The 27301-nt window shown below is 42.8% G+C and overlaps 2 protein-coding genes across 6 annotated transcripts; one reads left to right on the plus strand and one right to left on the minus strand.

Moving 5' to 3' along the window:
• The first annotated feature begins 1123 nt into the window (after window positions 1-1123).
• LOC110537167 (TP53-regulated inhibitor of apoptosis 1-like) lies at window positions 1124-2454 on the plus strand. Its single transcript, XM_036937180.1, has 2 exons — window positions 1124-1424; window positions 1802-2454. The coding sequence occupies exons 1-2, from the start codon at window positions 1260-1262 to the stop codon at window positions 1877-1879; spliced, it is 243 nt and encodes an 80-aa protein (XP_036793075.1). The 5' UTR covers window positions 1124-1259; the 3' UTR covers window positions 1880-2454.
• An 87-nt stretch (window positions 2455-2541) lies between these two features.
• LOC110537166 (serine/arginine-rich splicing factor 9) lies at window positions 2542-6895 on the minus strand. Of its 5 annotated transcripts, none has more exons than XM_021623002.2 (5): window positions 6745-6878; window positions 4778-4954; window positions 4416-4591; window positions 3458-3630; window positions 2542-3340 (listed from the first exon to the last, which is right to left on the minus strand). In XM_021623002.2, the coding sequence occupies exons 2-5, from the start codon at window positions 4933-4935 to the stop codon at window positions 3107-3109; spliced, it is 741 nt and encodes a 246-aa protein (XP_021478677.1). In that variant the 5' UTR covers window positions 4936-4954; window positions 6745-6878; the 3' UTR covers window positions 2542-3106. The 5 variants fall into 5 exon arrangements, with proteins under 5 accessions (XP_021478677.1, XP_021478676.1, XP_036793074.1 ...); XM_021623001.2 differs by having other exon boundaries at window positions 4778-5313; window positions 6745-6835; XM_036937179.1 differs by lacking the exon at window positions 6745-6878 and adding an exon at window positions 6079-6213 and having other exon boundaries at window positions 4778-4957.
• Window positions 6896-27301: the final 20406 nt, after the last annotated feature.

Here is a 27301-nt window from a genome sequence, read left to right on the forward strand (position 1 = left end):
TCTCCAACACTTTGTTTTTGCATTATTTAAACCAAATTGAACATGTTTCATTATTTACTTGAGGCTAAATTGATTGTATTGATGTATTATATTAAGTTAAAATAAGTGTTCATTCAGTATTGTTGTAATTGTCATTATTACAAATAAATAAATAATCGGCCGATTAATCGGTATCGGCTTTTTTGGTCCTCCAATAATCGGTATCTGCGTTGAAAAATCATAATCGGTCGACCTCTGGAACTGGAATTTGCAGCTGTTGACTTACTGCAGCTAGAAAGAGAGCAGTTGACGGGTTTAAAAAAAACTCTATCTACAGATTGGTAGACACTTTTCCTAATCCGTTTCCAGATTTGAAAAGCAGAGAAGTAGGGAAAGATTTCATACCCTCAATGTTTTTGTCTGACTTGTTGGGGGAGTGGTCAAAATGTCAGTTGCTTGGGAAAAGTTGGGAGAAAATCTGGTAATGTGAATATTATGGTTACGAGAACAGATATGAACAACAGAAGTAGACAAAGATTTCACACCGTCTAATTTGTTTTGTCTAACTTTTTGGGGTAGTGGTCGAAACAGCAGTTTACACAAGTTAGAGAAAATGTTGATGTGGTTACTAAAACAGCTGTAACTTTTTTATTCAAGTATAATTTTACCTTCATACGCCAGATTTGAGCAGCAGAGAAGTAGACAAAGATGTAAATGCTCTAACTTTTTGTTTAAGTCGTTGCAAAATGGTCAAAGTAGCTGATTTGTGTCAAAAGTTCCATTATTGCATTTACAGTGAATGTAAATTGTAATTGATTTCACAATGTGGCCTTTTAGAATCTTGAGGAAGTCCCATACAAGGGGATGAAAAACAAAAAAAGAGCAAATGTTTAACATTTAAAAATATATATATAAAAAAACCCAGTATACAATAAACTCAAGCATGGCCGCCCTGCACGTTTTAAAGTTTGAACGGCGTTTCTAGTTTGAACTGTGTAAGAGGAGTATCGTGCTAATTAATAATAATAATAATAAGGACGTCGAAGATTGAAGTTGGAGCTTTTGCTTCGCAAGCCCCACAAATTAGCCCCTTCTGTCCGTGGTCTAGATTTACGATGTGTCGCTTGTTCAATTACGTCATCAATATACGCAGTGCTGTCTGGCCAATCAGACCACATGGTTCAAGGAAAGTCAAGCGAGCTGTACGGAAGAGACACTTTAAACTGAAATAATTGACCGTAAACTTTATTCCTTCAGTATTTCTTATTCTCATATGTTCAATGCTTATTGTCTTGAAGATGAATAGTGTTGGAGAGGGCTGCACTGACCTAAAACGGGAATATGACCAGTGTTTTAACCGTTGGTTTGCTGAGAAATTCTTGAAGGAAGATCGAAGCAGTGATCCCTGTACCGAAATGTTCAAGAAATATCAGCATTGTGTCCAGGTAAATACATTTTTATCAAACACGGACAAATGTTGTTAGCTATCTATCTGCTCATAATCACCACTCATTGATGCTGTACCTTACTTTTAGGTAACCAAAACAGCCATGATGCAACACCATTGTGTCAGCTGTCATGATATTAGGCCCCAGAAGAAGTATATTATTCAATGGACTGGAGCACAGACGCAAGGGGACATTTAGCTACTTTGTTATAAAACATTGACTTAAGGACATCTATGTATTGGAAATAAATATCCTTAATTCATGATATAGGCCTATTGTCTTCTCAGAATCCATTATTATTTAGTATTTTTAAATGTTGGATGCAAGTGTCTAATCTAATGATACACCTACATATGTTGTGCTTGTATTTGCAGAAGGCCATCAAAGAAAAGAACATTCCCATTGATGGTGTAGAATTCATGGGCCCCAATAAAGACAAACCAGACAGCTGACATGTGATGGAGGAGCACTTGCATTGCTCACTGGGCTTGCCATGGACAGGGTTTCCACCCTTTTATCTTGGATTGGGTTTTGTTTAAGGTCGCTGTCCTAATGTGGAGACTAATGAGCATTCATATGAAGGATCCAACATGCTAAATTACATGACGCTGGGTATTGTAATTTGTATGTTGGGCATGGATTACAAGTGGAAGCCATGAATCCAGTCATTTGGGTCAGGCCAATAAATATCCATGGTTGCAAGATGCATGTAAAGTGGTGGTCACATCAGATACTCATTCATTGTAAAGGACTATGTCTACTGTAAGAGTGTCCTGGCTTAATGTCCCTCAAGACAACTGAAGAAGGCATTAATGTGGAAGCATTGGGCTAGAAGAGAAAGCTCAAACATCATACAAGGACATTTATTTGGTTTACACTGTGGAAGAGCAGATGTTTTGTCTGTCTCACTCTTAGCTCCATTGCACTTCAGTTGTCAAGTGTTTTTTTCTCTGTGTATGATGCAATGTAATGCTGTGATTGACATGTACATTGACAAAGCAATAAATAGGAGAATCATGTTCCATTACTGCCAAGTAATATTTTTAGCTCTGTGGATGTAACCTGTGTCACAGGAAACCTAATATGCAATGTGACAAACCATTGAGTACAGGTGTTGGGTTTGTTTCAGTGTTTTAATTGAAAACAAAATGCTTGCATATAGACACCACAGGTTACAAAAACAGAGGAATGAACTGGCTAAAGTTCAATATTTCTTTAAAATAAAACATGGGATTTTCACAGAGGTTTACCAGATTACAATCAAAATCAATTTCCAAACATATTCATTCATTCTTAAGAGGTTCACACACACAATTCATTTAAAAGGAATAGACGATGCAGGCAGATGTTCACATTTAGTTTTTGTTGGGTGTCGCACTTCTCAGGGCAGTGTTCATCAAACTGATAATGTTCATACATGTACTTGAGCAGCAAGACCAGTTAATTGGCATGTTAACAAATGGTCTCACCAGACATCAGAACTGAGCTGACTAGTGACCTGACATGGGGAGCTGAAGCTTAAGGAAATCAACAATATTAAGGCCAACAGGAGGGCAGGGGTGACTGATAAAGGAATGTACATAGCAAGCAAAAGGGGGACAATTATTTGAGATCTGGGATAAAAATAATAATTAAACTGCGCCTAATCATCAGTGCCCTCTTGTGAATGGCCAGCTGGTCTATCGATAGTGGCGTGGGGGCGGGCTATGGTACGGTACTGGGTGTCGCCTTGCTGGGGGGCTATGGCGCGACACAAGGCGGCGTGGGGGTGACTGGTAGCGCTGTGGAGGGGACCCTCTGCTTTGGTAAGGAGGTGGTGAGTAGCCACGCCCTCGGGGGGATCTGGAGCGAGACCGCGAGCGACCGTAACTGGCACCACGTTCTCCGTGGACACGAATGTTTGCCGTCTCCCCCTGAGAGACAAAGCAAATGAAAGATGACCCATTTTCCTTCATGAGCTTAAATAAGCTTGATTTGACTTGCAAATGCACTCATATTTGTCTTGTTTTACCGTGGAAAGGTGTACTCACTTGATGGGAACGGAACTCAGTCCCGTCCAGTCTGCGCAGGGCGTATTCCATGTCCTCCCGACGAACAAACTCCACCACTCCTTCACCATCTCGCTGCACGTCGGCGAAACAAACATCCCCTGCCTCACGCATGTGGTCTTTCAGATCCTGCCAGCTCCCGGTTTGGGGCAAGCCTGGGAGGAGAAACAGCACATTGTCATTTTACCAAAAGCTCTTGCTTGTTGGAGTGGAAGAGTGATATTTTTTTTATGCCATCAAATATGGGTTTTCAAGTAAAGTTTCGATAGACCTGTTTCAGGTGGCATGTACCCAATTCACATTTGTATTTACATTTCAGCCAAAGTTGAGGGATAGTATAAGTATGCAAATAGTCAGTCACAGTACTAATATTTTCCCTTGATTTGAAAGAAAAGTACTATCTGACTGCCAGTTGTGTTGAAACCTAAGAAATAAGCTCTTCTAGCTATACTAGAGGATATACAACATCGATACAGTTGGGGTCAGGACGATACCAGTATCCAGATAACCCTTTAGTCCTTTAAAAAACCTGCTGTATTTAAAATAGTGTGCTATAGCTAGGAAAATAAATGTGACTCCGGGTGACGATGTTTGTTTTCAACATTCTGGCTGTTTCCCTAAAGATCCGCTTTGTGTTGTTTCCTTGCCACAACACGAATGAGTACCGCGATACTGGTATCGCCCCGGCCCTAGATACAATAGCGAAATACCTCCAAGCAATGGCAAAATCTAAAATTTATAAAACATACACCTACCAGTCACTATGGCCAGGTGTTTGGGTTTATGCAGTCAACATGATCAGTTTTGAGTTTTTATTGTTTTGCTCGTGTTTGTTTTGGGCAGCTGACTTGACCTCCACTTAGTCCCCTTGACTTCCAGTCCGCCAAGAGAGAGAGAGAGACAAAAATAACACTTCCTACGACTCAGAACGTCCACCTACCAGTCACTATCACCCGGAACTCAGATCTCCGAGTTGGGGGCCCAAACCTCCCCCTAGGACCTCCTTCTCCCATAGGGCCACTAAATTTGGCACCAGAGGAGCGAGGGTATTCTACACGCAGCTTGGAGTCTCCGAATCCATATCCATTCCTTCCATAGACCGCGTCTTCCGCATCCCTAAGAGAAGAGAGCACAGAACTCCTTACTTACTTGCCTAAGGGAAATACACTTGGCAACGCCTTCTCCATCCGTTCCCTGAGGTCAGTCCCTGGTGATGTTACTAAATCAGAGGAGAACAGCTTGCCAAACAGCCAGGAATTGTGATTGGACTTGTACACGCACTAGATCATCCCTGGAACTCACCGTGGATCATCGAAGCGAACAAAAGCAAAAGGGATGGTTCCCCTGTTATTCTTTAGTTCGATATCCCGGATTTTTCCATATTTGAAGAAGAGATCCTCTATGTCCTTCTCCTGGGCGTCCATTGGAAGATTTCCCACGTAGATCCTTCCATCAGTCATTGTTGGTATTGGTTAGGCCCTGCTAAAATAAACCGAAGGCACCTGCAGGCTTCAAACTCACTGATCGATTCCAAGAACAATGGTGGATACGGATTATCCGTATCCTAATCCTAGTCCCAATCCATCCTCTTCTAATGCTTTAAATTAATAAAAAAAAGTTATAGAATCCGTATCCTAATCCAAATCCTAGTCCGTCCTCTTCTAATGCTTTTAAATTGCATACAAAAAAAATTGTATAGAATCCGTATCCTAATCCTAGTCCCAATCCATCCTCTTCTAATGCTTTAATTTGGAAAAATCTAGAATCTTTGTGGAGCAGGAGTAGTACATGTTGAGTTCAATATAATCTGCACAGCACCTTGGACCAGAGTCTGAAAGCTTTAGAACACAGGGTAACGCTGATGAATGCCTTGGACTCAAATTATACAACTATCTATCCGAAGTATTTTGAACATGCACTAGTTAGTGGCTAACTAGCTAGTACTACCAGAAATACTTTCATTAAGACATTTCATGTATTTCTGGTACTACTGACCTTCCTTCAATATGACATATAACAAACCACTTCAATAGGTTCTGTAGCAAAAACAGGCAGGCTACAGTTATTTTACTAGAACGCAAATTCTAAAGAAAGGTTGCGCTTCAAACTCAAAGTAGACAGCCCTAAACCCTCAGTCCTTGGAGGAATCCCCGCGGTCTAGCAGGGGAAATTTGCAAGTAAACCGCCCAGTCCTCGTTTTTAATGGAGTTTGCGAGTGTACAATTATGTTCACTTCGGGGCCTGACACGCCCCATAATTCAATTTTCTACGATTATACATACATCCGCTAAGAAAAGTCTGCCAAAACTTAAAACCTTAACGTCAATATGGAGTCAACATACAAGTGTAAGTAAAAGCGAATGTAAATAAGTTAAAAATTGTGCTACTAATGCCAACACGTTTCATAAAAGTAATGATGCTTTTGTTAGGTTAGCTTTAGGAAATTGTAGAAATAAACATTTTCCTTCTTCAGAAGTAGTTAGGCAGGCTAACGTTAGTTAGCTAATTAATTTGCTAGCTGTCATACAGTAGGCGTATAATAATAATTATATAGGTAATAGACATGCAGTAATAAATGACCGTAGCATATATAAAGCACCCACACGTGGCTGAAAACACAATCTTCTCGGCAAGAATAAGTGACGAATTTCCGGGCAAGGGCGGTCCATTTAAAACTAATTCCTTCCCCCCTCACACTGCAAGTGTATACTCGTCATACGTCATCAAAAGTGTCCACTTACTTTGAGGGCTGAGGGGATAGGGTGTGTCTTAAGTGTTTGGAATGCAACCAAGGTCTGGCAGTTACAAGTACACAGTCAGAAACAAGTCAGCCCGCTAAATAAAGTTAGCATGCTAAGCTAACAACATGGTTACCTATGTGTTAGCTCTCGAGAACCCAATGGAGTCATAATACTAATGTTCGTTAGCTAGCTATGTGTTTGCATTTGACAAAACATGATTTTGAATATAATATATATATTGTATTCGATTAACTAGACGTTATATCTACAGTTCGCTAGGTCCGAACATGTGTTAAAACACTACAATGCGTGAACGATTAACTGGCTAGCTTGGTAGCGACGTTCAACTCTAGTTCGAGCTAGCTAGCTAACTTTAGTCCTCTTTTGTTGTTTCCGTCCATGCGAACATTAGCTATAGTCTACTCCCCCTTTAATTTTAAAGTGTAAATAGCAACAGGTATTTAGATCGGTTATTAACCTTTATGTAAAACAAATTATTTGCTATTAAAAACATAATTTCAGACATACCTCAGAGTAATTTTTGGAAAATATGTGGAAGGCTATCGAGCATTCTCTTCCTAGCCTCAAAGCAGGAAGTCAGCTTGAGTTGTCGCTGGTTCGTTACGTCAGAAATACCCGCCCACTTTTGAGACAGACGAATTTGCATAGGGCAGGCTACCCAAAAAAATCTTCCCTTTGAAGGCATGGCACAATCTGTAATTTCGACAAATTGACCCTGCCACTTTGTGTAGTGAATTGATGGTTGGATGGGGCTGGCGAATAATCACTCTCAAATTAAGTTACAGTTAGAAGCTATGGATTAAATGACAGTACATAAGATTGACAAAAAATGTATCTGATGATATTGAACTTCTATAGGCCTGTGCTGTCTATCGTCAGATAATTTACACTAATTTCATGTCAAATTCCTTGACTAGCCTACTCAAGACATTTTATGCTTCTGTCAATATTCTGTCCATGTTTCTGTTATGCCTTCCCAGTAAGCAAAATTATGTTGAAAATACAGTGCATTCGGGAAAGTATTCAGACCCCTTGACTTTTCCCATATTTTGTTACGTTACAGCCTTATTCTAAAATTGATTAAATAGTTTTTCCCTCAACAATCGACACACAATACCCCACAATGACAAAGCAAAAACAGGGTTTAAGAAATTTTATTTAAAAATAAATAACTGAAATATTACATTTGCAAAAGTATTCAGACCCTTTACTCAGTACTTTATTGAAGTACCTTTGGTAGCGATTACAGCCTCAAATCTTCTTGAGTATGATGCTACAAACTTGGTAGAGCTGTATTTAGGGAGTTTCTCCCATTCTTTGCAGATCCTCTCAAGCTCTGTCAGGTTGGATGGGGAGCGTCGCTGCACAGCTATTTTCAGGTTTTTCCAGAGATGTTCGATCGGGTTCAAGTCCGGGTTCTGGCTGAGCCACTCAAGGACATTTAGAGACTTAGTGTCGTTGTCCTATTGGATTGTGAAACTTCGCCCCAGTCTGTTGTCCTGAGCGCTCTGGAGCAGGTTTTCATCAAGGGTCTCTCTGTACTTTGCTCTGTTCATATTTCCCTTGATCCTGACACGTCTCCCAGTTTCTCCCGCTGAAAAACATCCCCACAGCATGATGCTGCCACCACCATGCTTCACTGTAGGGATGGTGCCAGGTTTCCTCGCTTGGCATTCAGATCAAAGAGTTTAAGTGCCTTTTGGCAAACTCCAAGCAGGCTGTCATGTGCCTTTTACTGAGCAGCAGCTTCTGTCTGGCTGCTCTACCATAAAAGCCTGATTGGTGGAGTGCTGCAGAGATGGTTGTCCTTATGGAGGTTCTCCCAACTCCACAGATGAACTCTGGCGCTCTGTCTGGCACTCTACCAAGGCCCTTCTCCCCCGATTGCTCAGTTTTGCCGGGCGGCCAGCTCTAGGAAGAGCCTTGGTGGTTCCAAACTTCTTCCATTTAAGAATGATGGGGGCCACTGTGTTCTTGGGGACCTTCAATGCTGCAGACATTGACACAATCCTGTATCGGGCCTCTATGGACAATTCCTTCAACCTCATGCCTTGGTTTTTGCTCTGACATCCAATGTCAGCTGTGGGATCTTCATATAGAGGTGTGTGCCTTTCCAAATCATGTCCAATCAATTGAATTTACCACAGGTGGACTCCAATGAAGTTGGAGAAACATCTCAAGGATGATCAATGGAAACAGGTAGCACCGGAGCTCAATTTCGAGTCTCATTGCAAAGGTTCTGAATACTTATGTAAATAATGTTTTTCTGTTTTTTATTTTTAAAACCTGTTTTCGTTTTGTCATTATGGGGTATTGTGTGTAGATTGACGAGGACAAAAAACCCCAGTTTAAACCATTTTAAATAAGGCTGTGTCGTGACTTTACTTTCATTAATCTGATGACTGTTATTTATTTAATCCACTAACAATGTTTAATTGTTACCCAATTAAATTAATCATGTAACAATTAACTCATTAGGAATTTGGGCGCCACGGAAGAGTTTGTTTAAAGAGTTACCATCTCCCGAATTAAACTCTATAAGATATATATTCATTTCATCAATAAACCGTCATCTTATTAATCATTACCTCATTACCTAATTCTGAACGTCGTCTACTCCTTGCATCTGCAAAAACCTTACTCATGATTCAGGACTACACGAATTGGTTTAATTATTTATTTACTAGCTAACTAAAATGAGAAAACAGGATAACATACACACTTAATACATGAGAAGAAAGTCCCTAGCGGACTGACAATATGATGGCTTATTACACAGAGATGGAGAGGGGGAAAAAGTGAGACACTTATCGTGGATACATTTTAGGACTATTCCTCACATTAATCATATGCTTTGCACACGAACCGCCTCCTGTTTGGAATAAGAAATCATGAATGTATTTACATTGAGTGACTTTGTTTCGCCGTTTATATCTGTCAGAACCAGGCCTTCTTAGGAAGGAGATGGGTTGGCCTTTCAGAAGCACGCTTGTACGGGTCAGGACCTGTTTCTTCTGCTGTTGTTCTTCTACGGCTCTTCTATAGCTGTGTTGATGATTCCCATGGATGATGATAGTCTGAGAATACAGTGATTTGAGAATCGCAGTAGGATGGGATGGTTTGCAGTGTAGTATGAAGGTCCCTCTTCGATTCGCTTTCTTCGAAATCTGACTTAGGACAGCTAATCAGCCGTACCAGTAATTGTCAGGGAAGTGAGCTTCTAGCCTACACCTCATGTTGATTATTCAGGATTCAGACCACTTTACACGCACAGCAGCAACCTGCCAATGTCCTGGTCTGATAAGTTAATTCTTAGCAAGTCCTTTTAAGCACTCTGGTTCGAAAATGACTGACATGCTCTTCTGACCTCACTCAGGGTGTGGCTACTTAATGTGCAAAGGAAATGATTAGAAGTTCTCTTATGAAGCTCGTCATCAAGCTCGAGACCCTGGGTCTCGACGCCGCCCTGTGCAACTGGGTACTGGACTTCCTGACGGGCCGCCCCCAGGTGGTGAGGGTAGGTAACAACATCTCCACCCCGATGATCCTCAACACTGGGGCCCCACAAGGGTGCGTTCTGAGCCCTCTCCTGTACTCTCTGTTCACCCACGACTGCGTGGCCATGCACGCCTCCAACTCAATCATCAAGTTTGCAGACGACACTACAGTGGTAGGCTTGATTACCAACAACAACGAGACGGCCTACAGGGAGGAGGTGAGGGCCCTCGGAGTGTGGTGTCAGGAAAATAACCTCACACTCAACGTCAACAAAACAAAGGAGATGATCATAGACTTCAGGAAACAGCAGAGGGAGCACCCCCCTATCCACATCGACGGGACAGTAGTGGAGAGGATAGTAAGTTAAGTTCCTCGGCGCACACATCACAGACAAACTGGATTGGTCCACCCACACAGACAGCGTGGTGAAGAAGGCGCAGCAGTGCCTCTTCAACCTCAGGAGGTTGAAGAAATTCGGCTTGTCACCAAAAGCACTCACAAACTTTTACAGATGCACAATCGAGAGCATCCTGTCGGGCTGTATCACCGCCTGGTACGACAACTGCTCCGCCCACAACCATAAGGCTCTCCAGAGGGTAGTGAGGTCTGCACAACACATCACCGGGGGCAAACTACCTGCCCTCCAGGACACCTACACCACCCAATGTCACAGGAAGGCCATAAAGATCATCAAGGACAACAACCACCCGAGCCACTGCCTGTTCACCAACGCTATCATCCAGAAGGCGAGGTCAGTACAGGTGCATCAAAGCAGGAACCGAGAGACTGAAAAACAGCTTCTATCTCAAGGCCATCAGACTGTTAAACAGCCACCACTAACATTGAGTGGCTGCTGCCAACATACTGACTCAACTCCAGCCACTTTAATAAGGGAAAAATTGATGTAAAAAATACTACTAGTCACTTTAAACAATGCCACTTAATATAATGTTTACATACCCTACATGATCTCATATGTATATACTGTACTCTATACCATCTACTGCATCTTGCCATCTTTATGTAATACATGTATCAGTAGCCACTTTAAACAATGCCACTTTTATATGTTTACATACCCTACATTACTCATCTCATATGTATATACTGTACTCGATACCATCTACTCCATCTTGCCTATGCCGTTCTGTACCATCACTCATTCATATATCTTTATGTACATATTCTTCATCCCTTTACACTTGTGTGTATAAGGTAGTTGTTGTTAAATTGTTAGGTTAGATTACTCGTTGGTTATTACTCTATTTTCGGAACTAGAAGCACAAGTATTTCGCTACACTCGCATTAACATCTGCTAACCATGTGTATGTGACAAATAAAATTTGATTTGATTTCATGACTACTAAAATCACATTCAAATCTTAACATATATATACTTTCATCATTTTAATAACGCATTGGATGGAAACTTTACAGATAAAGGGGGTATCCTTTCCAAGTTACAGTATTTACAATATGACATTCGTTTCCCACTGACCATTCCCAACATTCTTTATGTAAGAATTATTGTTCCATTATCCACGTTTGACCGTGGATAAGGTTTCAGTGTGAACAGTGTGAACGGTTGACCATCCAGCAGCTCCCCCTCCCACCTCTGTGGGAGAGAGAAGCCTGGTAACTGTCCAGACATTGAAAAAACGTATTTTCCGGACATTTAAATCAGGTGCATTATAGGTGATGAATGAAAGGTAAAAATACCTATTTTCTGGACATAAAAAATGTGTATCTTATGGAAGTTGAAAACATGCAACAGACATTGAAAAAACATATATTTCGTTCATTGACTTTATGGGCAAATTTCCACTGCTATACATTCTCAATAAGTAAGCAGTATATCACCACCATATTTTGTTCACACCTCTTAATAGGAAAGATGAGCCAACTTAAGTTTGCAACAAAATATTTATTATTGCTCCCATCTAGCATGTTAGCTTTAAAACTGGCAGCGCTGATTTTCAAAATAGTTCAACTGTCACGCCTGCTCCCGCTCCCCCTCCCTAGCTGGCTCGAGAGGTTAAACGGTTGGCTCGGCAGGCACCCATCCCAAGTCAAGCCTCAGCCGGATCGCCAGGCCTAAGCCGGATTGTCAGGCTGCCACACCTCAACCGGATCGTCATGCTCCCACGCCTCAGCCGGTATGCCGGGCTCCTACGCCCCAACCGACTGGTCCAGCACCCAGGCCTCGCCGGCTCGCCCAGGTGGGGGGTACTGTCACGCCTGCTCCCGGTCCCCCTTCCCAGCATTGCGCACTCCTGCCACCATCATTACGCACACCTGCCTTTCCTCGTCGCGCAAATTATTGGACTCAATCACCTGTTTATTAACCTCCCCTATATTTGTCAGTTCCCCAGCTCTGTTCCCCATTGCTGCATTAATGTGCGTATGTCGTTGTGTTATCCGTGTGCTGACGCTGTTCCTGTCCTGTTATATGTCCGTTCCACATTAAATGTCCAACTCCCCGTACCTGCTTCTCTACTCTAGCATCGGTCCTTACACCAATGTACAGAATAAACCAACAGACCATTTCAACACCAATAACATTTTGAGTAATGGCTACAGATTTTTTTATTTTCAAGCTATGACTGTGACATGTTGTTGATTACCTTAGTTGAAAAAAAAGAATGCTGGGTTTTACTCTAATTAGCTTCAGTAGAGTACAGTACAGTAAAGTAGAGTTCAATTTTGTAGATTAAAGTACAATAGTCAAGTACAGTATAATTCAGTACAGTACAATACAGTATAGTTTAATTCAGTAGAGTAAAGTAGGGTACAATACAGTACACTATACTTTTCTTTACTGTACTCTAGTGTGCACTACTGTATTGTTCTGTACTATACTCTACTTTTCTTTACTGTACTGTGTACTGTAATGTACTGTACTCTGCTGTGCTCTACTGTATTGTGCTATCCAAACTTGTAATTTGGTCCGATCAGGTATAATGACAAAAAAATTACAAGAAAAAAGTATAATGACAAGAAAAAACAAATAAACAATACAAAGCAAAAACAAAGCCACCTCAATGACTCCCTTCCGAGGCATCTCAAGATAAGCTGTAGACCACACTATCTACCTAGAGAGTTTTCATCTGTATTTTTGGTAGCTGTCTACATACCACCAGATACCGAGGCTGGCACTAAAACCGCCCTCAATGAGCTGTATTCCGCCATAAGCAAACATGAAAACACTCATCCGGAGGCGGCGCTCCTAGTGGCCGCAGACTTTAATGCAGGGAAACTTAAATCAGTTTTACCTAATTTCTATCAGCATGTTAAATGTGCAACCAGAGGGGAAATTCTAGACCACCTTTACTCCACACACAGAGACGCGTTCAAAGCCCTCCATTTGGAAAATCTGACCATAACTCTATCCTCCTGATTCCTGCTTACAAGCAAAAATTTAAGCAGGAAGCACTAATAACTCGGTCTATAAAAAAGTGGTCAGATGAAGCAGATGCTAAACTACAGGACTTTTTGCAAACACAGACTGGAATATGTTCCGGGATTCTTCCGATGGCATTGAGTCACTGGCTATATCATTGAGTCACTGGCTATATCAATATATATATATATATCAAGTGCATTGAGGACGTCCTCCCCACAGTGACTGTTCGTACATACCCCAACCAGAAGCCATGGATTACAGGCAACATTCGCAATGAGCTAAAGGGTAGAGTTGCCACTTTCAAGGAGCGGGACTCTAAGCCGGAAGCTTATGCCCTCCGACGAACGATCAAACAGGCAAAGCATCCATATAGGACTAAGATCGAATCGTACTACACCGGCTCCGATGTGGCAGGGCTTGCAAACTATTACAGACAACAAAGCCGAGAGCTGCTCAGTGACACGAGCCTACCAGATGAGCTAAATAACTTCTATGTTCGCTTCCAGGCAAGTAACACTGAAACATGCATGAGAACACCAGCTGTTCCGGACGACTGTGTGATCACACTCTCTGCAGCCGATGTGGGTAAGACCTTTAAACAGGTCAACATTCACAAGGCCGCTGGGCCAGACGGATTTCCAGGACGTGTACTCCAAGCATGTGCTCACCAACTGGCAAGTGTCTTCACTGACATTTTCAACCTGTAATACCAACATGTTTCAAGAAGACCACCATAGTCCCTGTGCCAAAGAACACTAAGGTAACCTGCCTAAATGACTACCAACCCGTAGCACCATGAAATGCTTTGAAAGGCTGGTCATGGCTCACATCAACACCATTTTCACAGAAACCCTAGACACACTCCAATTTGCATACAGATCCACAACAGATGCAATCTCTATTGCACTCCACACTGCCCTTTCCCACCTGGACAAAAGGAAGATGTGAGACTGCTATTCATTAAGTACAGCTCAGAGTTCAACACAATAGTGCCCTCAAAGCTCATCACTAAGCTAAGGACCCTGGGACTTAACACCTCCCTCTGTAACTGGATCCTGGACTTCCTGACGGGCCGCCCCCAGGTGGTAAAGGTAGGTAACAACACATCTGCCACGCTGATCCTCAATACGGGGGCCCCTCAGGGGTGCTTGCTCAGTCCCCTCCTGTACTGCCTGTTGACTCATGACTGCACGGCTAGGCACGACTCCAACACCATCATTAAGTTTGCCGATGACACAACAGTGTAGTGCAGTGTAGTGTAGGCCTCATCACCGACAATCAAGAGGATAGAATTATGGTCAGATTTGCCAAATGGAGGGGGAGGGAGAGCTTTGCATGCATCTGTCTGTGGAGTAAAGGTGGTGCAGAGTATTTTTTGTCCCCCCTCTGGTTGCCGCTGTTCTATCCTGCCTGTACAGCGTATAACCAGCCAGCTGTATGTTGATAGTGTCTTCGTTCAGCCACGACTCCGTGAAGCATAAAATATTACAGTTTTGAATGACCCGTTGGTAGTTTATTGTTCCGTGTAGGTCATCAATTTTATTCTCCAAAGATTGCACGTTTGCTAGCAGAATGGAAGGAAGTGGGGGTTTATTCAATCGCCTACGAATTCTCAGAAGGCAGCCCGCCTTCTGGCCTCTTTTTCTCCGCCTCCTCTTCACACAAATCACTGAGATCTGGGCCTGTTCCCGAGAAAGCAGTATATAATTTGCGTCAGGCTCGTCAGCCTAGTTAAAGGGGGAAAAAAAAGGATTCTGCCAGTCCGTGGTGAGTAATCTCAGTCCTGATGTCCAGAAGTTACTTTTGGTCATGAGAGACGGTAGCGGCAACATTATGTACAAAATAAGTAAAAGAAGAAGCTACAAACAAAGCAAATAAACGAACAAAAAAACACAATCGGTGGTGGACAAGTAGAACGTCAGCCTTCTTCTCCGGCGCCATTTAACACGACTCCAACACCATCATTAAGTTTGCTGATCACACAACAGTGGTAGGCCTGATCACTGACAACGATGAGACAGCCTATAGGGAGGAGATCAGAGACGTGGTCATGTGGTGCGAGGACAACAACCTCTCCCTCAATGTGATCAAGACAAAGGAGATGATTGTGGACTACAGGAAAAGGAGGATAGAGCACGCCCCCATTCTCATCGACGGGGCTGTAGTGGAGCAGGTTGAGAGCTTCAAGTTCCTTGGCCTCCACATCCCCAACAAACTAACATGGTCCAAGCACACCAAGACAGTCGTGAAGAGGTTACGACAAAACCTATTCCTCCTCAGGAGACTGAAAAGTTTTGGAATGGGTCCTCAGATCCTCAAAAGGTTTTACAGCTGCACCATTGAGAGCATCCTGATGGGTTGCATGACTGCCTGGTATGGCAACTGCTCGGCCTCCAACTGCAAGGCACTACGGAGGGTAGTGCATACGGCCCAGTGCATTACTGGGGCCAAGCTTCCTGCCATCCAGGTCTCTATACCAGGCAGTGTCAGAGGAAGGCCCTAAAAATTGTCAAAAATTGTCAAAGACTCTAGCCACCCTAGTCATGGACTGTTCTCTCTTGTACCGCATGGCAAGCGGTAAGTCTAGGTCCAAGAGGCTTCTAAACAGCTTCTACCCCCAAGCCATAAGACTCCTGAACAGCTAATCAAATGGCTACCCAGACTATTTGCATTGCCCCCCCCCCCCCCCCCCCCCCCCCTCCCCCTGCTGCTACTCTCTGTTATTATCTATGCATAGCCACTAATAGATCTTCTTCAGGCTAGGGTCTATTGTCCTCCACTTCCTGTCTGACTGACGTGCCCAAAGTAAACTACCTGTTACTCAGGCCCAGGATATGACACAGGCCCAGGAAGCCAGGATATGCATATAATTGGTACCATTGGATTGAAAACACTTTGAAGTTTGTAGAAATGTTAAAATAATGTATGAGACTATAACACAATTGATATGGCAGAAGAAAATCCAAAGACAAACCAACCAGATTTTTTTTTTTGAGAGCCCATGCTCTTACAATGGAAAGCATAAGGGCATATGCAATTCCAGCTCCCAGATTACAATTCCTATGGCTTCCACTAGATGTTAACAGTCTTTGTTCAACGTTTCAGGCTTGTTTCTTCCCAAACAAGGAAGAATTTTTCGTTTTAGTACTGGGAGTCAGAGTTGGAAATGAGTCTGTGCGACGATGCGCACCTGCTAATTTTGCTTTCCTATTGAACATACTTCTTTCCGTATGAAATATTATAGTTTAATTACAGTGCCTTGCGAAAGTATTCGGCCCCCTTGAACTTTGCGACCTTTTGCCACATTTCAGGCTTCATAAAGATATAAAACTGTATTTTTTTGTGAAGAATCAACAACAAGTGGGACACAATCATGAAGTGGAACGACATTTATTGAATATTTCAAACTTTTTTAACAAATCAAAAACTGAAAAATTGGGCGTGCAAAATTATTCAGCCCCCTTAAGTTAATACTTTGTAGCGCCACCTTTTGCTGCGATTACAGCTGTAAGTCGCTTGGGGTATGTCTCTATCAGTTTTGCACATCGAGAGACTGAAATGTTTTCCCATTCCTCCTTGCAAAACAGCTCGAGCTCAGTGAGGTTGGATGGAGAGCATTTGTGAACAGCAGTTTTCAGTTCTTTCCACAGATTCTCGATTGGATTCAGGTCTGGACTTTGACTTGGCCATTCTAACACCTGGATATGTTTATTTTTGAACCATTCCATTGTAGATTTTGCTTTATGTTTTGGATCATTGTTTTGTTGGAAGACAAATCTCCGTCCCAATCTCAGGTCTTTTGCAGACTCCATCAGGTTTTCTTCCAGAATGGTCCTGTATTTGGCTCCATCCATCTTCCCATCAATTTTAACCATCTTCCCTGTCCCTGCTGAAGAAAAGCAGGCCCAAACCATGATGCTGCCACCACCATGTTTGACAGTGGGGATGGTGTGTTCAGCTGTGTTGCTTTTACGCCAAACATAACGTTTTGCATTGTTGCCAAAAAGTTCAATTTTGGTTTCATCTGACCAGAGCACCTTCTTCCACATGTTTGGTGTGTCTCCCAGGTGGCTTGTGGCAAACTTTAAACAACACTTTTTATGGATATCTTTAAGAAATGGCTTTCTTCTTGCCTCTCTTCCACAAAGGCCAGATTTGTGCAATATACGACTGATTGTTATCCTATGGACAGAGTCTCCCACCTCAGCTGTAGATCTCTGCAGTTCATCCAGAGTGATCATGGGCCTCTTGGCTGCATCTCTGATCAGTCTTCTCCTTGTATGAGCTGAAAGTTTAGAGGGACGGCCAGGTCTAGGTAGATTTGCAGTGGTCTGATACTCCTTCCATTTCAATATTATCGCTTGCACAGTGCTCCTTGGGATGTTTAAAGCTTGGGAAATCTTTTTGTATCCAAATCCGGCTTTAAACTTCTTCACAACAGTATCTCGGACCTGCCTGGTGTGTTCCTTGTTCTTCATGATGCTCTCTGCGCTTTTAACGGACCTCTGAGACTATCACAGTGCAGGTGCATTTATGCGGAGACTTGATTACACACAGGTGGATTGTATTTATCATCATTAGTCATTTAGGTCAACATTGGATCATTCAGAGATCCTCACTGAACTTCTGGAGAGAGTTTGCTGCACTGAAAGTAAAGGGGCTGAATAATTTTGCACGCCCAATTTTTCAGTTTTTGATTTGTTAAAAAAGTTTGAAATATCCAATAAATGTCGTTCCACTTCATGATTGTGTCCCACTTGTTGTTGATTCTTCACAAAAAAATACAGTTTTATATCTTTATGTTTGAAGCCTGAAATGTGGCAAAAGGTCGTAAAGTTCAAGGGGGCCGAATACTTTCGCAAGGCACTGTACATTTTAGGGTACCTGAGGATTTTATCTAACAAAAAGACCATACATGTTATAGTTGGGATCCCTTGGATTGCAAATCAGAGGAAGATTTTCAAAAAGTAAGTGAATAATTCATCACTATTTATGATTTTATGAAGCCTGTGCCGGTGGAAAAATATGTTGATATGGGGCGCCGTCCTCAAACAATCGCATGGCATGCTTTCGCTGTAAATCCTATTGTAAATCGAACAATGCAGTTAGATGAACAAGAATTTAAGCTTTTAACTTAATATTAATATTAATATTCATAATTTTTATGATTATTTATTTGAATTGCGCGCCCTCCATGTACATAATTACCTCGACACCGGTACCCCCTGTCACGCCCTGACCATAGTTTACTTTGTATTTTCTATGTTTTGATTGGTCAGGGTGTGATCTGAGTGGGCATTCTATGTTTCATGTCTTGTTTGTCTATTTCTATGTTCAGCCTGATATGGTTCTCAGTCAGAGGCAGGTGTTCATCATTGTCTCTGATTGGGAACCATATTTAGGTAGCCTGGGGTTCACTGTGTGTTTGTGGGTGATTGTTCCTGTCTATGTGTTTTCACCAGATAGGCTGTTTAGGTTTTCGTTACGTTTATTGTTTTTGTAGTGTTTGTGTTTAGTGTGTTTTTTTTCATTAAACATGAATCGCAATCGACACGCTGCATTTTGGTCCGACTCTCCTTCTCACGAAGAAAACCGTTACAGAATCACCCACCACCAACGGACCAAGCAGCGTGTCAACAGGCAGGAGCAGCGCGAGGAGACGCGCAATAAGGACTTCTGGACATGGGAGGAAATCCTCGACGGGAGAGGACCCTGGGCTAAACCAGGGGAGTGTAGCCGCCCAAAGGTGCAGCAGGAGAAGAAGCAGCAGGAGCAGCTGCAGTGGGAGAGGCTGCACCACCTGGAGAAATGGACATGGGAGGAAGAACTGGACGGTAAAGGACCCTGGGCTCAGCCTGGAGAATATCGCCGCCCCAAGGAGGAACTGGAGGCGGCGAAAGCTGAGAGGCGCAGATATGAGGAGGCAGCACGACGTAGCGGATGGAAGCCTGAGAGGCAGCCCCAAAAATTTCTTGGGGGGGGGCTAACAGGGAGTATGGCTACGCCAGGTAGGAGACCTGGGCAGACTCCCTGTGCTTACCGGGGGGCTAGAGAGACCGGACAGGCACCGTGTTATGCAGTGGTGCGCACGGTGTCTCCAGTGCGGGTGCATAGCCCGGTGCGGTATATTCCAGCTCCGCGTGTCTGCCGGGCTAGATTGAGCGTCGAGCCTAATGCCATGAAGCCGGCTCTACGCAGCTGGTCCCCAGTGCGTCTCCTTGGGCCGGTTTACATGGCACCAGCCTTGCGCTCGGTTTCTCCGGTTCGCCTGCATAGTCCAGTGCGGGCTATTCCACCTCGCCGCACTGGCAGGGCGACCGTGAGCATTCAACCAGGTAAGGTTGGGCAGGCTCGGTGCTCAAGAGCTCCAGTGCGCCTGCACGGTCCGGTTTTTCCAGTACCACCTCCACACCCCAGCCCTCCGGTAGCAGCTCCCCGCACCAGGCTTCCTGTGCGTGTCCTCGGCCCAGTACCACCAGTGCCAGCACCACGCATCAGGCCTACAGTGCGCCTCGCCTGTCCAGCGCTGTCGGAGCCCTCCTCCTCTCCAGCGTTGTCGGAGTCTCCCGCCTGTTTAGCGCTGTCGGAGCCCTCCTCCTCTCCAGCGTTGTCGGAGTCTCCCGCCTGTTCAGAACTGCCAGTTAGCATAGAGCTGCCAGTTAGCATAGAGCTGCCAGTTAGCATAGAGCTGCCAGTTAGCATAGAGCTGCCAGTTAGCATAGAGCTGCCAGTTAGCAAGGAGCTGCCAGTCTGCATAGAGCTGCCAGTCTGCATGGAGCTGCCAGTCTGCAAGGAGCCGCCAGAGCTGCCAGTCTGCAGGATGCCGCCAAAGCTGCCAGTCTGCAAGGAGCCGCCAGAGCTGCCAGTCTGCAAGGAGCCGCCAGAGCTGCCAGTTAGCATGGAGCAGCCAGGGCCGCCAGTCAGCATGGAGCAGCCAGGGCCGCCAGTCAGCATGGAGCAGCCAGGGCCGCCAGTCAGCATGGAGCAGCCAGGGCCGCCAGTCAGCATGGAGCAGCCAGTCAGCATGGAGCAGCCAGTCAGCATGGAGCAGCCAGAGCAGCCAGTCAGCATGGAGCAGCCAGAGCTGCCAGTCAGCATGGAGCAGCCAGTCAGCATGGAGCAGCCAGAGCAGCCAGTCAGCATGGAGCAGCCAGAGCTGCCATGTCAGCATGGAGCAGCCAGTCAGCATGGAGCAGCCAGAGCTACCAGTCATCATGGAGCAGCCAGAGCAGTCTGCCAGCATGGAGCAGCCAGAGCTGTCAGTCAGCATGGAGCAGCCAGAGCAGCCAGTCTGTGTCGACCAGTCTCTTCCAGATCTGCCAGTCGTCCAGACTCTTCCAGATCTGCCAGTCGTCCAGACTCTTCCAGATCTGCCAGTCGACCAGACTCTTCCAGATCTGCCCGTCGTCCAGACTCTTCCAGATCTGCCAGTCGACCAGACTCTTCCAGATCTGCCAGTCGACCAGACTCTTCCAGATCTGCCAGTCGACCAGACTCTTCCAGATCTGCCAGTCGACCAGACTCTTCCAGATCTGCCAGTCGACCAGACTCTTCCAGATCTGCCAGTCGACCAGACTCTTCCAGATCTGCCAGTCGACCAGACTTTTCCAGATCTGCCAGTCGACCAGACTTTTCCAGATCTGCCAGTCGACCAGACTCTTCCAGATCTGCCAGTCGTCCAGACTCTCTCAGATCTGCCAGTCGTCCAGATTCTCCCAGATCTGCCAGTCGTCCAGATTCTCCCAGATCTGCCAGTCGTCCAGATTCTCCCAGATCTGCCAGTCGTCCAGATTCTCCCAGATCCGCCAGTCAGCCAGGATCTTCCGGATCCGCCAGTCAGCCAGGATCTTCCAGAACCGCCAGCCAGCCAGGATCTGCCGGATCTAACCACCTGCCTGAGCTTCTTCTCAGTGCTGAGCTTCTTCTCAGTGCTGAGCTTCCTCTCAGGGCTGAGCTACCCATCTGTCCCGAGTTACCTCTGTCCCGAGCTGTCCCTCTGTCCCATGTTATCATTGTGGTGGGTAACCTATTTAGGGACGTTTAGGAGGGGGATTAAAACTGTCATGGAGTGGGGTCCACGTCCAGCGCCAGAGCCGCCACCGCGGACAGATGCCCACCCAGACCCTCCCCTATAGGTTCAGGTTTTGCGGCCGGAGTCCGCACCTTGGGGGGGGGGTACTGTCACGCCCTGACCATAGTTTACTTTGTATTTTCTATGTTTTGATTGGTCAGGGTGTGATCTGAGTGGGCATTCTATGTTTCATGTCTTGTTTGTCTATTTCTATGTTCAGCCTGATATGGTTCTCAGTCAGAGGCAGGTGTTCATCATTGTCTCTGATTGGGAACCATATTTAGGTAGCCTGGGGTTCACTGTGTGTTTGTGGGTGATTGTTCCTGTCTATGTGTTTTCACCAGATAGGCTGTTTAGGTTTTCGTTACGTTTATTGTTTTTGTAGTGTTTGTGTTTAGTGTGTTTTTTTTCATTAAACATGAATCGCAATCGACACGCTGCATTTTGGTCCGACTCTCCTTCTCACGAAGAAAACCGTTACACCCCCGTAAATAGCCCCGCTATTGTTATTTACTCCTGCTCTTTAATTATTTGTTATTCTTATCTCTTACTTTTTATTGGTATTTTCTTAAAACTGCATTGTTGGTTAAGGGCTTGTAATTAAGCATTTCACTGTTGGATTTGGCACGTGACATAACATTTTATTTATTACCTAAACTACTCAACCTTCCATTCATGTGTACAGTAAACAGGAATAATTGTAGACTCTACAGGTGGCAAAACACTACTTACTGGGTTGTTCCACGAAAAGAGTGCATTTGGACAGTGTAAAAAATTACACCTAATTCACTGAATTTTTACATTATGTCATAGTGTTCCACTTCATAAAAAACATGTTCCCTTCTCAAGAGTTAAAAAAAGAAAGAAGCCAATTCAAGTGCCTGGAAAAGAGCCAATTAAAGTAACAGGGATGACTGTACCAGGGTTGACAATGTCATTTTTAATCTGCCATAACTCCTCTCATGACTAGAAAACTAGAAAACAGGAACTATAGACAAGACAGGAGCAAGGAGGAAAATGCTGGTAGGTTTGAAGAACAAAAGGAACTGTTAACAGACAAACAGAGAACACAGGTATACATGCACAGGTGATAATGGGGAAGATGGGCGACACCTGGAGGAGGGTGGAGACAAGCACAAAGACAGGTGAAACAGATCAGGGCGTGACAGATGGTGAAAAGTTGGGGAAATGTTGGGGTTATTTGTGTTAAAATCTTTCTAGAAGTCAGAAAAACATGAGGAACATGTCAAAAGGAAGATTTGTTGGCATTTTAAGTCTTATTCATTTGAAAAATCAGATTTAGAATGTTTTTATGTGGTTTATGTTAAAATGCACTTCATTTAATACAACATGCTTTTAAATGCAATATTCGTTCACAATTTCTACTTACAATATCTAAAGGATGCAAAAAGGCACTTTATTCATGGAGTGACCCATCTTTGCAACAGGTTAAGAATTATATGAATCTGGGGTAAATGTGACGTACAGAAATGGGAGTCCCATAAGTGTGCAAAGTGAAGATGAAATCCTTTACCTTTACAAACATTCATATGGAGAGGTTTCTCAATTGAGGACTGGATCTAGGGCTTTTGCAGGGTTTGCTTCTAATGTATCTACAGGTCCTTCAGAAAGTATTCATACCCCTTAGTCCACATTTTGTTGTGTTACAACCTGAATTCAAAAAGTATTAAATCAAATTCTCAACCATCTACACACAATACCCTATGACAAAACAAAGAAAAAACATTGAAAATTAAATACAGAAATATCAAATTTACATAAGTATTCACACCCCTGAGTCAATAAATGTTAGAATCAATCACCTTTGGCAGCAATTACAGCTGTGAGTCTTTCTGGGCAAGTCTGAGAGCTTTTCACATCTGCATTGTACAATATTTGCCCATGATTCTTTTAAAACGTATTCAAGCTCTGTCTAATTGGTTGTTGATCATTGCTAGACAACCATTAGATAGATTTTCAAGCAACTCAGAAACATTCACTGTCTTCTTGGTAAGCAACTCCAGTGTAGATTTGACCTTGTGTTTTAGGTTATTGTCACGCTCAAAGGTGAATTAATTTCCCAGTGTCTGGTGGAAAGCACACTGAACCAGGTTGTCCTCTAGGAATTTGCCATTCCGTTTGTTTTTATCCTGAAAAACTCCCCAGTCCTTAACGATTACAAGCATACCCATAACATGATGCCACTACCACTATGCTTGAAAATATGGAGAGAGGTACTCAGAAATGTGTTGTTTTGGATTTTCCCCAAACATAACACTTTGTATTCAGGACAAAAAGTGAATTGCTTTGCAGTATTACTTCAATGAGTTGTTGCAAATAGGATGAATGTTTTGGAATATTTTATTCTGTACAGGTTTCCTTCTTTTCACTTGCCAATTAGCTTAGTATTGTGGAGTAACTACAATGTTGTTGAGCCATCTTCAATTTTCTTCTATCACAGCCATAAAATTATGTAACTATATTAAAGTCACAATTTAAAGTCGCCTGTAACTGTTTTAAAATCACCTATCTCTCCGTCAACTGAGTTAAGAAGGATGCCTGTATCTTTGTAGTGACTGGGTGTATTGATACATCATCCAAAGTGTAATTAATAACTTCACCATGCTCAAAAGGTATATTCAATGTATGTTTTTTCTCTCACTACTCTACCCATAGAGCCCTACAGTGGAGGTGTCAAAATACCCATAAAACCTATCGGTCAAACAGGGAAATGGTTCTAATCGTTTATCCACCATTCATTTTTCCCATAGGGGATTTTAGAAACACTTAAAATAAGGGCTGTGTTTCGTGTAGGCTTACCCTGGTGTGATGTTTTGCTAACCATGTAAATCTCTCTCGGACAAGGTGACTTTTATCAATAATTTCGGCTCTTTTTACTCTCAGATTCTAAAATGCTAATTAGCATCAACATAGAGATCATCCAAAACTACAAATTCCTGCACGTCATCTCTAGCTGACACCTTTGCTAACAGGTATTGTGTCAATTTAAAACTTGCAGAAGACAGTTCACAGAATTAATTTAAAGAAACGTAGCCAATTTATTAATGACAGAATTGAAATGGCATTAGATAGTTAATACAGAGATTCTTACCTTTACCTTGATTTGGCAGTCTAGTCCAGATAAACAAGGCATTTGTAGTTCTTTATGATAGCCACATTAGCAGGCAATTAGCAATTCATTTTTGGGGGGCTTAATACAGGTGAACATATTGATAAAAGTCACCTTGCCCTAGAGAGATTTACAGTTATCAAAACATCACACCAGGGTAAGCCTACATGAAACACAGCACTTATTTTACGTGTTTATAAAATCCTCTATGGGAAAAATGACCGCTAGGTTTGATGGGTATTTCCATAGGCATTGGAAAACCTCTCAGGTATTTGTGGTTGAATCTGTGTTTGAAATTCACCGCTTGAATGAGAGACCTTACAGATAATTGTATGTGTGGGGTACAGAGATAAGGTAGTCATTCAAAAATCATGTTAAACACTATTATTGCACACAGAGTGAGTCCATGCAACTTATTATGTAACTTGTTAAATATTTACTCCTGAACTTATTTAGGCTTGCCATAACAAAGGGTTTGTATACAATTTTTTGATTAACTTGTAAACATTTCAAAAAACATAATTCCACTTTGACATTATGGGTTATTGTGTGCCAGTGACCAAAAATATAAATGCGATCCATTTGAAATGCAGGCTGTAACACAACAAAATGTGGAAAAAATCAAGGCGTGTGTATACTTTCTGAAGGCCTTGTATGTTAAAGGTTGGTAGGATAGGTATTCAATGATTACATCAAGCTTATGACTCTACAAACTTGTTGAATGCATTTGCTGTTTGTTTTGGTTGTGTTTCAGATTATTTTGTGCCCAATCAATGGTAAACAGTATATTGTGTCATTTTGGAGCAGCTTTTATTGTAAATATGAATATAATATGTTTCTAAACCAGGGATGCAAACTGGTGAGGGCCCAAAAAGGTGACACTTTTTTTGGCACTGAAACATGCAAAAAATCACTGCTAGGGAAAAAAAATAAAAGAAAAATATCAGCTTTAAAATGGTCATTCCTAGTGACTTATGCTGGATCCCTTATTGAAATGCTGGTTTTAACTAATTAAACAACAAAGAATATGATCTACATGATCAGTCTGTGTGTAAAATAAAAAGTGGTTCATGTGAACCTAACTCACAGTGCAGACCCGTCATTCAGGAAATAATAAAAAGATTTGTATATATAAAAAAAGTGTTTGGCCTTGCCTGTGTTGCATGTTATTTTGGCATTAATATGTGTCACTTATCAGTTTGCAAACTATGTAAAAAAAAAGAATATATATAATAGAGTTAATAAAGCCGCATACAAATATGGTCTCTTTTTTGCTTTCATGAGTAAGGCAGCTCCAAAATGCAGGTGTTTCAGCCTAGCTCAGTGCTTTCTTTGGTGGTGGTGGGGCAAGCCAGCAGAAAATAGGAGCATTGCGCCTGATTGGCTCAGTGTTCTCTCACTCATGGGGACACTACGTCACAGGCCAAGTCTTAAGTCCTTAGTAGGGGTAGACATCGAAAATTTCAGCCCTGCCATATAGTTACATTATAAGTGCCCTTCCCCTTCCAATAAGGCTCAAGGTCATTGGGCACAGATAAAATGACATCAAATCACATTATATGTACAGTAGCTTTGATTGGACTGATCATGTCAACACCTTATTTTCAAAATCTTAGCTAACAGTCATCATTACGAATCAAGTCGACAATCTAATGGCAAATCCTTTTCAATCCTTGTCATATGAAGAGAAATAATGAAGTGAAATTATAGATAAAACATTTCAGTCCTCATCGGCCATTGGACATACCCATTCCACAAGAAGTTGGATATTGCTAATTCAACAATGAGTGGTTTGGAAGGAATCATTAGCTAAATGCAAGCATTGCAAAGCCATCACTAGCCTGCTATTCAGTGGAGTGGCTGTGTGTTCTTTTTTCCGAGTTCCCACCATAAATCCAAAGAATGCCAGACTTCGATGACAAATTTGCTCAAAATGGACAACCGTGGCACCTTCCTGTTTAAGTGAGCATGGTGAGTCCAAAAATGTCTTGTATGCTTCTGCATAAATTATGTAATATGCCAGGTAGATATGTACAGTGCCTTGCGAAAGTATTCGGCCCCCTTAAACTTTGCGACCTTTTGCCACATTTCAGGCTTCAAACATAAAGATATAAAACTGTATTTTTTTGTGAAGAATCAACAACAAGTGGGACACAATCATGAAGTCGAACAACATTTATTGGATATTTCAAACTTTTTTAACAAATCAAAAACTGAAAAATTGGTCGTGCAAAATTATTCAGCCCCTTTACTTTCAGTGCAGCAAACTCTCTCCAGAAGTTCAGTGAGGATCTCTGAATGATCCAATGTTGACCTAAATGACTAATGATGATAAATACAATCCACCTGTGTGTAATCAAGTCTCCGAATAAATGCACCTGCACTGTGAAAGTCTCAGAGGTCCGTTAAAAGCGCAGAGAGCGTCATGAAGAACAAGGAACACACCAGGCAGGTCCGAGATACTGTTGTGAAGAAGTTTAAAGCCGGATTTGGATACAAAAAGATTTCCCAAGCTTTTAACATCCCAAGGAGCACTGTGCAAGCGATAATATTGAAATGGAAGGAGTATCAGACCACTGCAAATCTACCAAGACCTGGCCGTCCCTCTAAACTTTCAGCTCATACAAGGAGAAGACTGATCAGAGATACAGCCAAGAGGCCCATGATCACTCTGGATGAACTGCAGAGATCTACAGCTGAGGTGGGAGACTCTGTCCATAGGACAACAATCAGTCGTATATTGCACAAATCTGGCCTTTATGGAAGAGTGGCAAGAAGAAAGCCATTTCTTAAAGATATCCATAAAAAGTGTTGTTTAAAGTTTGCCACAAGCCACCTGGGAGACACACCAAACATGTGGAAGAAGGTGCTCTGGTCAGATGAAACCAAAATTGAACTTTTTGGTAACAATGCAAAACGTTATGTTTGGCGTAAAAGCAACACAGCTCATCACCCTGAACAC

The sequence above is a fragment of the Oncorhynchus mykiss genome, chromosome 12, assembly GCF_013265735.2.
Source record: "Oncorhynchus mykiss isolate Arlee chromosome 12, USDA_OmykA_1.1, whole genome shotgun sequence".
Lineage (NCBI taxonomy): Eukaryota > Metazoa > Chordata > Actinopteri > Salmoniformes > Salmonidae > Oncorhynchus > Oncorhynchus mykiss.

Excerpts from the sequence above, each read along its gene's own strand:
- LOC110537167 (XM_036937180.1), top strand. The coding sequence starts at position 1,260 with ATGCTTATTGTCTTGAAGATGAATAGTGTTGGAGAGGGCTGCACTGAC. Across the intron at positions 1,425-1,801 it reads AATATCAGCATTGTGTCCAG|AAGGCCATCAAAGAAAAGAA; the intron begins GTAAATACATTT and ends TTGTATTTGCAG.
- LOC110537166 (XM_021623002.2), bottom strand. The coding sequence starts at position 4,935 with ATGACTGATGGAAGGATCTACGTGGGAAATCTTCCAATGGACGCCCAG. Across the intron at positions 3,631-4,415 it reads GTTCCGGGTGATAGTGACTG|GCTTGCCCCAAACCGGGAGC; the intron begins GTAGGTGGACGT and ends TTCTCCTCCCAG. Across the intron at positions 3,341-3,457 it reads CTGAGTTCCGTTCCCATCAA|GGGGAGACGGCAAACATTCG; the intron begins GTGAGTACACCT and ends TTTGTCTCTCAG.